The sequence below is a fragment of the Aquarana catesbeiana genome, linkage group LG02, assembly GCF_042186555.1.
Source record: "Aquarana catesbeiana isolate 2022-GZ linkage group LG02, ASM4218655v1, whole genome shotgun sequence".
NCBI classification, from domain to species: domain Eukaryota; kingdom Metazoa; phylum Chordata; class Amphibia; order Anura; family Ranidae; genus Aquarana; species Aquarana catesbeiana.
In genome coordinates this window covers 265,487,224-265,501,756 of record NC_133325.1, presented here as the reverse complement: position 1 = coordinate 265,501,756, position 14,533 = coordinate 265,487,224, and the positions used below count along the sequence as shown (strand labels likewise).

Here is a 14,533-nt window from a genome sequence, read left to right as displayed (position 1 = left end):
AGGTTTCTGTGGGGTTGTTACAGGCAGTAGGGAAGAGGCAGGTGGATTAAAGGCAGGATATGTGCAGTGGGTAGAAACGGGATATTGGTATTTGGTTGGAAGTGAAGTATATTGGGCTGAGACTAAGGTTGCCGTGAGTGATGGGGAAAGGACGTTTGGGCAGGCAGGTGTCTAACAGCAGGTCCGGGTTGTGGAGAGCTGACAGAGGCTGGGAATAATAAGTCCAATCATGCCTGTAGTACAGGTTGAACAAAAGTGGGTTCACATACTGCCTGTCTAACCAGGGACTGCACTGAATCTATACAATCTATTAGCACCTGTTCAGGACAAGCTGAATAATGCTCCAGAAAGTACACAGCATCATCCTCCAACAGCCATACCAGAGACTCCACCTGATCACTACTGAAGGGGGGAGAAAAATTGTCACTTCCTTTAGAACTGCTAGAAAAGGCTAGCTCAGCACACACCTGTATCAGGGGCTGAACATTATTAGACAGTAATCTACCCTGATCAACCAGAGAATGGGCCAGACAGATACACTCCAGGAGCTGATCCCTGGCCCACTCTTTCAATACCATATGACAATAATTGTTATCCTCCAACACCAGTGAGGCAAGGAGAACAAATGTTTCTGATTGCATTTTAGTAGCAGTAACAGCACTACAATGGCTCCTCTGCGCATTAACTTCTGGTCAGAGATGGCCTTGGTATTCTATCATGAACAGGTGTGACCAGAACCGTGTCATCTGCGACAGAGGACACCAAAACGTATATAAGTGAGTAATATAAGTTTATTAAAGATAAGTGGTAAATAAGTAACACCCCAAATACAAATAGTGCTCAACCAACCAACAGAAACCCACAGACAACAGATAATTATATACAGCCAAGGGAAGAACCAAAATCAAACATGTTAGCCAGGCCAGGGTCATACACAGCAGATCAGTAGATTGAGAAAGGGATGTTCCAGAAACATAAACGTAAGCCAGGCCAAGGTCATGCACAGGGAGTCAGCAGATGAGGACAGGGAACAAAACAAGATAGGGAGAGGATGGATGGATCAGACTGCAGGGCAGGGATGCAAGGTAACAGGTGGGACCTGATGGGGATCAGGACAGGGAGACAGGATCAGGTACACCGGTAACAGGTTCAGGGTATAGGAACAGGAACAGGCTCAGGATCAGATAACAGGCTAGCAGGTCAGGGCGCAAGGACGATACCAAGGCAAACATGTGAGTGTTTGCCGGGTATTTATATGCCTGTAATTGGCCTCAAGTGACACCTGATTGCAGGAGGGGCTGTGTGCTCCACACTGCCAGGATCCATCCACTGGTGGACGCCAGTACTGCGGCCCAAAGATGACATAACACCAGAAAGGGAAAGTTCTCCTGACAGTCCCAAACTGCCAGGAGACACCTGCTGGTGGACCTCAGTACTGCACGCCAAATTACAGATATTACAAGCGGATGGAATCTTTCCTGACATCCACTGAGTCCGGCTGCATCCATTTTAACTGTGGGCAGCTGAAGCTGCTGCCTGTTCACTTCCTGGATTTACACAGACACAGAGGCACACCTCCAGTTCTGCAGCTCTCATTGGCCCTCTTATGACTCACCCCCCTCCCTTCCTGGCAAACTCTCACGAGAGTGAGAGAGAGCTGTGCATGATGTCATAAGCATAGGCTTTTTGCCAGACAAGAAACAGGAAGTGGGCTGTATAAGGTATCTACTGGCAGAAAAGAAATGTTTTACTATCCAAAGTTAAAACAAGGGCAGAGGATTTAATAGATGGAAAGATGAAAAAATTACTGAAGTTCCGCTTTAAGCTTGTGCTTCTGTCAGTATTTAATAAGATATGCAGAGTGTATTTCTTAGGGCACCTATACATTAGCAGAGCTCCTGAAATGGTGTAAGCTATCTTTGAAAAACAGACGGTTTGGGCAGTGATCAGAGAAAACAAGTGACTTGTTGGGTTCTCCAGATTCCCAAATTCTGAGTCATGAAAAATGAGTGTACATCTTTAATGTTCTTCCACTTACAAGAGCTCAGGAGTTTGGAGGCTCAAATGAGCCCAAAGCAGCCCAGGATCTGAACACTGTATCTGTGAGTCCCCTGGTAAAATCTGGGTGGCCTATAATGGATATCAGAGGAGAGGGGAAGCTGTGTGATTCTGTAAGTTTGTAATAACTGTCTATTTAAAATAAAATTAGGGACATTTAATGAGTGGGGACGCAGATTTTGGGTTGACTTCTTATTTATCCCTCTCTCCTGTAGAATTACACACTAGAATGGATCTTACCTGAAAGTATCAAAAGGATTCCTGCTAAGCAGACAATTTTAGCTTTCATGTGGTTATTCCCACCAATTCTTGTACATTTCATGCCAGCAAATGCACATATGGTCCCAAAGAATCCCAAACAAATGGATGTGATCATAAGTGCTCTACATGCTTGCAAAAATCCTATAAGGCAAAAACAAAAACATCTATTAAAGCATATTTGCTATTCTTTTAAATGCATTACAGAAAAAATATTTGAGCTTTCTTAGTATGACAAAATGTATTAAAAAAATAATTGTCTTCCTAGTAATTAGTGGTCAGCCAAACAAGCTGGAACTGATGCTTTTAAAGGTCTAGAGAATGATCCTCCCTCTGGCATTGTTGGCTGTTTTGGCTGTCATAGTTCCCCTACTCATTCTTTTCACATTTATCAGAACATTGCATGACAGTAATTTTAATAGCCTGCAGTGCCATTGCTATAACATATCATATATTTGCAGGATATGCAGATATATTATATAGCACTATTTAATTGTTTATTTAATACTGATCAGTTTTTTTTAGTAAAAGATATCCAAGTGAATTTGTCTTTGGATATTTATTATTTAAACTTCTTTGCCATTTAGTGCAAGAAATTCTGATGTTACCAGTACCACAATTTTGGTTTAGTACTTAAACTCCCCACTGCACTGCTATTTCAATAATCAATGTGAATCCAAACATCCACTCAATCAATCTGCCAACACCTATACCATATCTCACATGTGTACAAAACTTTCAAACCAAATAGAAGGTGCACTGTAATCACACAATTTATCCCAAAATTGTAACCTAAAACTAAAACAAAGTGTCCATGTACATTACAATACTCTTACATACAGTATATCTATAGTGCTTCTTATAGTGCACACTCATTACACTGGTTCACCTCCAGTGCCAAAAACCCTCGGTTGTGCTTTCACCTTAAATTTTTGGCCCACGCTTATAATGTAAGGTTATAACGGCCTTTGTCCCTTATAAATGGGATCCTTTATAATCCAACTTATTTTCTCCTTTCTCACCACAAGAGGTATCTGCTCCTTTTAAATGCAAGCCTCTTTCCTCCATCAGGCATTCTTACATCTCTGTTCTTCCAGGGTATTAAGGGATCACCACAAGAAAGAAAACTAAATAGTGCTTTTACTTTCTAAATACAGTTTATTCAAGCCCACTTCACGTACAGTACACTCAAATTTAATAGTGCATAAGCATACTTATTACTAGGGATGCACCGATACCATTTTTTTTACAACAAGTACGAGTACCGATACTTTTTTTTTTTAGTACTCGCCGATACCAATTACCGATACTTACCGCAACTGTTTTGTTTACACTTCAGCTGTCGGCAATGGTAAAAAGCATTGAAAAGTCATTTACAAATTAAATAAATTGATTTTGTTTTTTAATTTTGTGCTTTTTTAATGTGAAATGTGGAAATATATGTTAATATATATGTGTGAAAATATTCACTAACAAAGCAAACAAAAAAAAAGTTTTAATTGTTGAACGACGTGAACAAAAAAAAAGCAGGAAAATAATAATTAAATGGAGGAGAATAGGGAGTTAATTAAGGCTGATTAGAGTAAATTAAGGGTTAATAAGGAGTTAAACAGAGGAACATTTCTTCATCCCCACTGACAGCTCAAAGAACGGAGCCTGAAAGTATCGGTTTCAGGTATCGGTGCATTTGCACGAGTACCGATACTTGTGCAAATACTCTGTATCGGCACTGATACCAATACTAGTATCGGTGCAATCCTACTTATTACAGCCTCACAAAGTTATTGCCGGCACTTGGCTGATAATAGATGCTGGTCTTCCAGGTAAAATGTGCTGCCATCATTCAGAAACTCCAGCCCGACGTGTTTCGTCACCAACACACACAATTTCCTTGTTCAATATTTTTTTTTTTAATTTGTATACAGAATACAAATTATAACAAGTATCAAAGCATGGGATACATATATAGACAATATAATCATAATTATATATTCATAACTCTAATTAATCTTGCTAGAGAGAAGAAGGTAAGCATTGTGGAGACAATATAGGATAATGATAGATGTGAGGATCCAAAATAAGGTCAAAATTTATGTGAAAAATTAGTAGAGTATGCCTCCAGACCACCCATCCACCCCACATAAGCTCAAACTGTGGATGGGTGGGGGCATGGATAACCAAAGTTGGTAATGTTATTGCGTGCAATATTTATATTATGTGATATATAACATAAAGGTGCAACACTCTCTTTAATGAACATTAACTAAGTGTAACCAATTTAAAAAGAAAAGTTGTAAAAAACGAATCCTCAGAACAAGAGCATATCTCAATGCTGATGAGGAATAAATCAGTAAGTGAAATATTGAGGTATCCCAAGGTTGTCTTTTGTATAGTAAACAAGAAGAGGAAAATAAGTAAAGTAAATAGAGAATAAAGTATGAAAACCATATGGGTAATATAGTATTAGTGTTGAATACCAAATAAGGGATATGTTAAATTACCCTTCATATAAGAGATGTCATAGGGAAAACAAGGAGTAAGAAAAAAAAAAAGAAGAGAAGAAGAGGAAAAAGAGAAAAAGAAGAAGAAGAGGGGAAATCTTTCGAGGTGATGACCTGACTCATGACATGGACAAGCAACATAACAACGATAACACAAGAATTCTAGTAGGGTAACAACAATGACTGGTCAAAATCAGAAGAAAAGAAGTGTTTAACCCATGGTTGCCAAATCATACGGAATTTGTTAATAATATTGTCTTCAATAGCTGTCATTTTAGCAAAAATGAGAGCTTTGTTCATTCTATGTTTGGCTTCCGCCACAATCAGAGTATTGGTCTTCCATGCCTTGGCTATGGTTTGTTTGGCTGCAGTATTAATTTGAATAAGTAACTTGAATTGTGTTTGGGTAAGTGAAGCTGATTTTAAGATTTAAAAGTGCAATGGCAGGGTCTGTGGCAATAGAGGTATATAAAGCTTTAGAAGCCATTGCAAATATATTTTTCCAGAATTCTTGAGCCTTCGGGCAATGCCACCATATGTGGAAATGGGTACCTGGTGAAGAGCAACCTCTAAAGCAATTATTGGGAAAAGATGGAGTAAATTTTGCTATTCTAGCTGGTACTAGGTACTACTGTGCCAGAACTTTGAAGTTGGTTTCCAAAGCATAACAATTAGGAGATGATGATTTGGTGGTTAACCAAATATTAGACCAGTCATTGATGTCAAACGTTCATTCCATATCCTGTGCCCATTTAACAGTATAAGATGGAAGTACTTCATTAGGAGTAGTAATGAGAATCTGGGTCGCGTATACAAATGCGTTTGAATTGAGGCATTTGATTAAGTGGTGTACTCGACCTAAGGAGAGGCATGTTGAAATACTTGATTTGTAAATAACGGAATATCTCATTGCTTGAGAGCCAATTATTCATACATAACATGAAAATGTTTGGAAAGTATCGGTAGATACTAGCTTATATAGTCTACTTAAATTTGTAGAAGTCCATGCAGAGAAAGATTTAGGAAATTTCCAGGCAGGATGAAAGGCTGGATTCCTGAGAAAAGAAAGAAGGGGATTATGTATTGATTGGAGATTATGTGAGCTACCAAATCTATCCCAAATAGCCAGCGAATGTTTCATGATGGGGTTAGTAAGATGAGATCTATCTTTTGGCTGAATCCATAGCAAATTGGCCACTAAAATAGGGTCGCTGTCAATAGATTCAATAGCTACCCACAAGGGTATGTCCTCCGTTGAATGATATTTAGTTAATATTGATAATTGAGCTGTGTAGTAATAAGAGGAGAAGTTTGGTAGCCCCAATCCCCCACAAGATTTGCTAAGATATATAGTGGATTTAGGAATACGGGGTTTCATTTTACCCCAAATAAAGGACATAATCTTACGTTCTGTGAGTCGTGAGTAGTATGACGGTAAAGAAACGGGAAGTATCCTATACATATATAAGAACTTCAGCAGTATTGACATTTTTACATCGTTTATCTGTCCTAACCATGATAATGGTAGCAGGGACCATTGCTTCATAAAGCCTGTAACTTGTTTTAGCAGAGGTAAATAGTTGGCTGCAAAAAGATCAGAAAGTGAGGATGTGAGATGCACTCCTAAATATGGTAATTGACGATAAACCCAATTGAATGGTAAAGAGGTTTGAGCCTAATGAAGGTCAGATTGTGTTAAAGAAACATTCAGCGCATTTGATTTGGTGGGATTTACAAAGAGTCCAGAAATATGTGAAAATGTATCTAATATATTGAGAAGATTTGGGGCAGAAATGTGGGGATGAGATAAGAAAATAAGTATATCGTCTGCAAAAAGACAAAGTTTGTGATGGTGTGCACCTAATTCAATACCTTTGACATCTGGGTTGGATCTAATTAATTGTGCTAAAGGTTCTATAAGTAGGGCAAAAAGCAGCGGGGATAAGGGGAAGCCTTGCCTTGTGGGGATGAGATAAGAAAATAAGTATATCGTCTGCAAAAAGACAAAGTTTGTGATGGTGTGCACCTAATTCAATACCTTTGACATCTGGGTTGGATCTAATTAATTGTGCTAAAGGTTCTATAAGTAGAGCAAAAAGCAGCGGGGATAAGGGGAAGCCTTGCCTTGTGCCTCTTCTAATATCCAGCATTGCTGATTTGTAGCCAGCGTATTTGATATAAGCCCTGGGATTATTATAGAGAGAAGAGACCCAAGTCAAGAAGTGTTTACCAAAACCCCATTTTTGGAGAGTATATTGCATATAGGGCCAAGTGACTGAGAGACTGAGAGTCAAAAGCCTTTCTGATGTCTAAAGATAGAAGACAAGTTGGGATACGTCTAGATTTGCCTGCTTACATAGTTACATAGTTAGTCAGGTTGAAAAAAGACACAAGTCCATCCAGTTCAACCTTAAAAACAATAAATAGATAAAATAAAAAATATCGTACAATCCAATATACCCAATTTTACACCCTCAGTTGATCCAGAGGAAGGCAAATAACCCCAGCAGAGCATGCTCCAATTTGCTACAGAAGATAAAAAAATTCCCTCCTGATCCCCCAAGAGGCAATCGGATTTTCCCTGGATCAACTTTACCTATAAATGTTAGTACCCAGTTATATTCTGTACATTTAGGAAAGTATCCAGGCCTTTCTTAAAGCAATCTACTGAGCTGGCCAGAACCACCTCTGGAGGGAGTCTATTCCACATTTTCACAGCTCTTACTGAAGAAACCTTTGCGTATTTGGAGATTAAATCTCTTTTCCTCTAATGTAAAGAGTGCCCCTGTGTCCTCTGGGTTGACCGTAAAGAGAATAACTCAACACCAAGTTCACTATATGGACCCCTTATATATTTGAAAATGTTGATCATATCCCCCCTTAATCTCCTCTTCTCAAGGGTGAATAAATTCAGTTCCTCTAATCTTTCCTCATAGCTTAGCTCCTCCATGCCTCTTATCAGTTTGGTTGCCCTTCTCTGCACTTTCTCCAGTTCCCCGATATCCTTTTTGAGAACTGGTGCCCAAAACTGAACTGCATATTACAGATGAGGTCTTACCAATGATTTGAACAGGGGCAAAATGATATCTCTCTCTCTGGAGTCCATACCTCTCTTAATACAAGAAAGGACTTTGCTTGCTTTGGAAACCGCAGCTTGGCATTGCATGCTATTATTGAGCTTATGATCTACCAAAACCCCCAGATCCTTCTCCATCACGGATTCCCCCAGTTGTACTCTCCCTAGTATGTATGATGCATGCATATTCTTAGCCCCCAAGTGCATAACTTTACATTTCTCAACATTAAACCTCATCTGCCACATAGTCGCCCAATTAGACAGTGCATTGAGGTTGGCTTGTAAATTGGAGACATCCTGTAAGGACATAATTCCACTGCATAGTTTGGTGTCATCTGCAAAGACAGAAATGTTATTTTTGATCCCAGACCCAATATCATTTATAAAGATATTAAAAAGTAAGGGTCCCAGCACTAAACCTTGGGGTACACCACTGATAATCTTACCATTCAGAGTAAGAATCATTAACCACTACTCTCTGAATTCTGTCTTTTAACCACTTCAGCCCCGGAAGGATATACCCCCTTCCTGACCAGAGCACTTTTTACAATTTGGCACTGCGTCGCTTTAACTGCTAATTGCGCGGTCATGCAATGCTGTACCCAAACGAAATTTGCGTCCTTTTCTTCCCACAAATAGAGCTTTCTTTTGATGGTATTTGATCACCTCTGCCGTTTTTATTTTTTGCGCTATACACGGAAAAAGACCGAAAATTTTGAAAAAAATTGATATTTTCTACTTTTTGTTCTAAAAAAAATCCAATAAACTCAATTTTAGTCATACATTTAGGCCAAAATGGATTCGGCCACATGTCTTTGGTAAAAAAAATGTCAATAAGTGTATATTTATTGGTTTGCGCAAAAGTTATAGCGCCTACAAACTAGGGTACATTTTCTGGAATTTACACAGCCTTTAATTTATGACTGTCTATGTCGTTTCTTGAGGTGCTAAAATGGCAGGGCAGTACAAAACCCCCACAAATGACCCCATTTTGGAAAGTAGACACCCCAAGGAAATTGCTGAGAGGCATGTTGAGCCCATTGAATATTAATTTTTTTTGTCCCAAGTGATTGAATAATGACAAAAAAAAAAAAAAAAATTACAAAAAGTTGTCACTAAATGATATATTGCTCACACAGGCCATGGGCATATGTGGAATTGCACCCCAAAATACATTTAGCTGCTTCTCCTGAGTACGGGGATACCACATGTGTGGGACTTTTTGGGAGCCTAGCCGCGTACGGGGCCCCGAAAACCAATCACTGCCTTCAGGATTTCTAAGGGCGTACATTTTTTATTTTACTCCTCACTACCTATCACAGTTTTGAATGCCATAAAATGCCCAGATGGCATAACCCCCCCCCCAAATGACCCCATTTTGGAAAGTAGACACCCCAAGCTATTTGCTTTGAGGCATGTTGAGTCCATGGAATGTTTTATATTTTGACACAAGTTGCGGGAAAGTGACAAAATTTTTTTTTTTTTTTGCACAAAGTTGTCACTAAATGATATATTGCTCACACAGGCCATGGGCATATGTGGAATTGCACCCCAAAATACATTTAGCTTCTTCTCCTGAGTATGGGGATACCACATGTGTGGGACTTTTTAGGAGCCTAGCCGCGTACGGGGCCCCGAAAACCAATCACCGCCTTCAGGATTTCTAAGGGCGTGAATTTTTGATTTCACTCTTCACTGCCTATCACAGTTTCGGAGGCCATGGAATGCCCAGGTGGCACAAACCCCCCCCCAAATGACCCCATTTTGGAAAGTAGACACCCCAAGCTATTTGCTGAGAGGCATGGTGAGTATTTTGCAGCTCTCATTTTCTTTTTTCAATTTTCAAAACTTTGTGACAAAAAGTGAGGTCTGCAAAATACTCATTATACCTCTCAGAAAATAGCTTGGGATGTCTACTTTCCAAAATGGGGTCATTTGGGGGGGGGGGGGGTTTGCCACCTGGGCATTCCATGGCCTCCGAAACTGTGATAGGCAGTGAAGAGTGAAATCAAAAATTTACGCCCTTAGAAAGCCTGAAGGCGGTGCTTGGTTTTCTGGGTCCCGTGCGCAGCTAGGCTCCCAAAAAGTCCCACACATGTGGTATCCCCATACTCAGGAGAAGCAACAGAATGTATTTTGGGGTGTAATTTTACATATTCCCATGGCATGTTTGAGCAATATATCATTTAGTGACAACTTTGTGCAAAAAAAAAAAAAAAAAAATTGTCTCTTTCCCGCAACTTGTGTCACAATATAAAATATTCCATGGACTCGACATGCCTCTCAGCAAATAGCTTGGGGTGTCTACTTTCCAAAATGGGGTCATTTGGGGGGGTTTTGAACTGTCCTGGCATTTTATGCACAACATTTAGAAGCTTATGTCACACATCACCCACTCTTCTAACCACTTGAATACAAAGCCCTTTCTGACACTTTTTGATTACATGAAAACATTTTTTTTTTTTGCAAGAAAATTACTTTGAACCCCCACACATTATATATTTTTTTAAAGCAAATGCCCTACAGATTAAAATGGTGGGTGTTTCATTTTTTTTTTTCACACAGTATTTGCGCAGCGATTTTTCAAACGCATTTTTTGGGGAAAAAACACACTTTTTTAAATTTTAATGCACTAAAACACACTATATTGCCCAAATGTTTGATGAAATAAAAAAGATGATCTTAGGCCGAGTACATGGATACCAAACATGACATGCTTTAAAATTGCGCACAAACGTGCAGTGGCGACAAACTAAATACATTTTTAAAAGCCTTTAAAAGCCTTTACAGGTTACCACTTTAGATTTACAGAGGAGGTCTACTGCTAAAATTACTGCCCTTGATCTGACCTTCGCGGTGATACCTCACATGCATGGTGCAATTGCTCTTTACATTTGACGCCCGACCGACGCTTGCGTTTGCCTTAGCGGGAGAGCAGGGGGGACAAGGGTGCTTTTTTTTTTTTTTTTTTTTTTTTTCTTTATTTTTTTGCTTTTTTATCTTATTTTTAAACTGTTCCTTTCATATTTTTTTTTAAATCATTTTTATTGTTATCTCAGGGAATGTAAATATCCCCTATCATAGCAATAGGTGGTGACAGGTACTCTTTTTTGAAAAAATTGGGGTCTATTAGACCCTAGATTTCTCCTCTGCCCTCAAAGCATCTGACCACACCAAGATCGGTGTGATAAAATGCTTTCCCAATTTCCCAATGGCGCTGTTTACATCCGGCGAAATCTAAGTCATGAAATGCTCGTAGCTTCCGGTTTCTTAGGCCATAGAGATGTTTGGAGCCATTCTGGTCTCTGATCAGCTCTATGGTCAGCTGGCTGAATCACCGGCTGCATTCTCAGGTTCCCTGTTGAGACAGGAGAGCTAGAGAAAAACACGGAAGACGGGGGGGGCATTCCCTCCCACTGCTTGTAAAAGCAGTCTAGAGGCTAATTAGCCGCTAGGATTGCTTTTACATGAAAGCCGACCGCTGGCTGAAAAGAATGATGCCAAGATGATACCTAAACCTGCAGGCATCATGCTGGTATAACCACTCAAAGTCGTGAATGGCGTACCTGAAGACAAAAAAATGGTTAACAATAAAGCACAGTAAACGGTAAAGTATAAAAAATTGCAGACCTGAAAAACAAACATGATAAAACATAATAACAATAAAACATTGCAGAATAGAATACAGTAAAAAAGAGTAGAACAATAGAGAGAATAGAGAGAGAGAGAACAATAAAACGACAACTATTTTTTTTTTATTTTATATTTTTGTATGTTTTTTTTTTGTTTTTTGTTTTTTTTTTTTTACACTTTTTTTTGTAACTAACTTTTATAACTGTAACCGGTTCCAGGTTCGGGTCTCTCAAAATGTGATGGCATCTTGGGAGACCCTGTGAAAGTGTGCCTAGTCTGTGCAATGCTGTACCCTACGCTAATACTCAACTAGTGAATGGTAGCGTTCCAAACATTCACCAATGCAAAGACCAGGATTGTCAGGACAGGAGAGACAATAATAGCGGGTGTCACGCCTATATCCGCGCTTGCTGCAGACACAACATCTTTTTTGGGGGGATTTGTTGGGTAAGGGTACTCGGGAGGACATAAAGAAAATGCCTCTCATGCAGCTGACTGCATTTGGTTGGGGATGTGAATGGGGGAAGTACGGGCGCTGCAGAAGTGGTCGGTTCCCAATTAGGATTGGCGAATGCAGCAGGAAGGGCATTATGGGCACGACGGGCCTGTGTTTGTCTTTTTGGTGGCAGCGGGACACTACTTGTGCTTGCCACCTCACCAGCTTGAACTGCATTTATGGGACTCGCCACGTCACCAAGTGTTACTGCAGTGCTGGTTTGACTACGACCGGGGTGTACTAGGCCGCTGGTGCTTGCCAGTTCACCAAAATGCTATCAAAAAAACTGTTAGCGATCGCAGGGATCAGGCCTGACTCTGCGAACGCTGCAGTTATGCGTTTAGTGTTTTGTAAGTGACAGTGATCGATCGATACTGCACTTGGGTGGGCTGGGCCGGGCTGGGCGGAGGGGCAAAACGCAGGTGCTATCAGGTATCTGGGCTGATCCCACTAACACTGCATTTTTGGGAACCCTAAACTGCTGGGGACGCTAGTATAGATCTGATCGGATCAGGTATTGATCTGATCAGATACTATACCACTAAGGGAGGTGTACGGTGCGTGCGTGGGTGTTAGCGCGACTGGCGCTAACCTGACGCTGCCTGGGGCTGGTGCTTGCCAGTTCACCAAAACGCTACCAAAAAAACTGTTAGCGATCGCAGGGATCAGGCCTGACTCTGCGAACGCTGCAGTTATGTGTTTAGTGTTTTGTAAGTGACAGTGATCGATCGATACTGCACTTGGGTGGGCTGGGCCGGGCGGAGGGGCAAAACGCAGGTGCTAGCAGGTATCTGGGCTGATCCCGCTAACACTGCGTTTTTGGGAACCCTAAACTGCTGGGGATGCTAGTATAGATCTGATCGGATCAGATATTGTTGCGTTCAGATACTATACCACTAAGGAAGGTGTATGGTGCGTGCGTGGGTGTTAGCGCGACTGGCGCTATCCTGACGCAGCCTGGGGCTGGTGCTTGCCAGTTCACCAAAACGCTACCAAAAAAACTGTTAGCGATCGCAGGGATCAGGCCTGACTCTGCGAACGCTGCAGTTATGCGTTTAGCGTTTTGTAAGTGACAGTGATCGATCGATACTGCACTTGGGTGGGCTGGGCTGGGCCGGGCGGAGGGGCAAAACGCAGGTGCTAGCGGGTATCTGGGCTGATCCCGCTAACACTGCGTTTTTGGGAACCCTAAACTGCTGGGGACGCTAGTATAGATCTGATCGGATCAGATATTGATCCGATCAGATACTATACCACTAAGGGAGGCGTATGCTGCGTGCGTGGGTGTTAGCGGTACTGGCGCTAATCTGACGCTGCCTGGGAGCGACGCATATCACCGCCGGGCGATCAGGGGGCTAAACCTTTATTCGGTAATAAATGGCGGGTGCCCTGACACTATGAAAAATAAACCAACTATAAACCAACTAACCAGCGTCACCCGTAACAGTTATACGGTGATCAGTGGTGAAAGGGTTAACTAGGGGGCAATCAAGGGGTTAAAACATTTATTAGATAGTATATGGGGGTCCCTGTCGCTATAAAATGCTGACGGCGTACCTAAATATTTACGTTCCTAACTAGCGTCACCAGCGACACTAATACAGCGATCAGAAAAATGATCGCTTAGCGACACTGGTGACAGGGGGTGATCAAGGGGTTAAAACCTTATTAGGGGGGGTTAGGGGGGTACCGTAGACCTAAAGGGGGGTAACACTCACTGTCCTACCACAGTAACTGTCACTAACTGACACCATGCAGTAATCATAAAAAAAAAAAAAAAACTGCTGGTGTCAGTTTGTGACAGGGAGGGGGGAGGGGTGATTGGGGGGGGGATCGGGGGGCGATCGGGGGGGGATCGGGGGTGTTTTGTGTGCCTGGCATGTTCTACTGTGTGTGTGTGTTGGTGCACTTACATGTCTTCTCTCCTCGGCGCTAGAACGGAAACTGCCGAGCCGAGGAGAGATGACATCACATCCTCTGCCTGTGTGTACTATACACAGGCAGGGGATGTTCCTCATTGGCTGGGAGCGATCGCGAGGGGGGGGCACGATTGGATGGTCTCCCCCTCGTCTCTCATCGCTCATAGCCAAATGCCGACCGCCGCTGGCACCGGGGGGGGGTCCGATCGGACCCCCCGCCCGCGGGAAGGCAATCACGTATGGGTACGTGATTTTGCCTGCCCGTGCCATTCTGCTCACGTATATATGCAAGTGGTTAACCAGTTTTCTATCCATTTACAAAGATGTGAAGGTAAGTACAGCGCTGCGCCAAAAATTACACAAATGTATGTTAGGCGCCCGTCTTCTCCTTGTGGCCTAGGCTCTTGAGATGGCTCAGTGGAGGACCACGCCGGCGGTTAATCAATTACACATACACACATCAGGTATGCTGAATGATTACAATAGTTTATTGAATGATTTGCTGTTTTATGCTGTGCCTCTACAAGACTCTGCCCCATTTGGGGGCCAATCAAAATGATACACATAAATGTTCATTAGCATATTTAGTAAT

The 14,533-nt window shown here is 41.5% G+C and overlaps 1 protein-coding gene across 1 annotated transcript in view; it reads right to left on the bottom strand.

Annotated features, from left to right (window-relative positions):
* The window catches only part of CLDN10 (claudin 10), a 92,294-nt gene that overhangs the window by 18,159 nt on the left and 59,602 nt on the right, over positions 1–14,533 (bottom strand). The window contains exon 2 of the mRNA XM_073617918.1: positions 2,299–2,460. Within this exon, the coding sequence (XP_073474019.1) occupies positions 2,299–2,460 (162 nt within the window). The remainder of the gene's footprint in view (positions 1–2,298; positions 2,461–14,533) is intronic.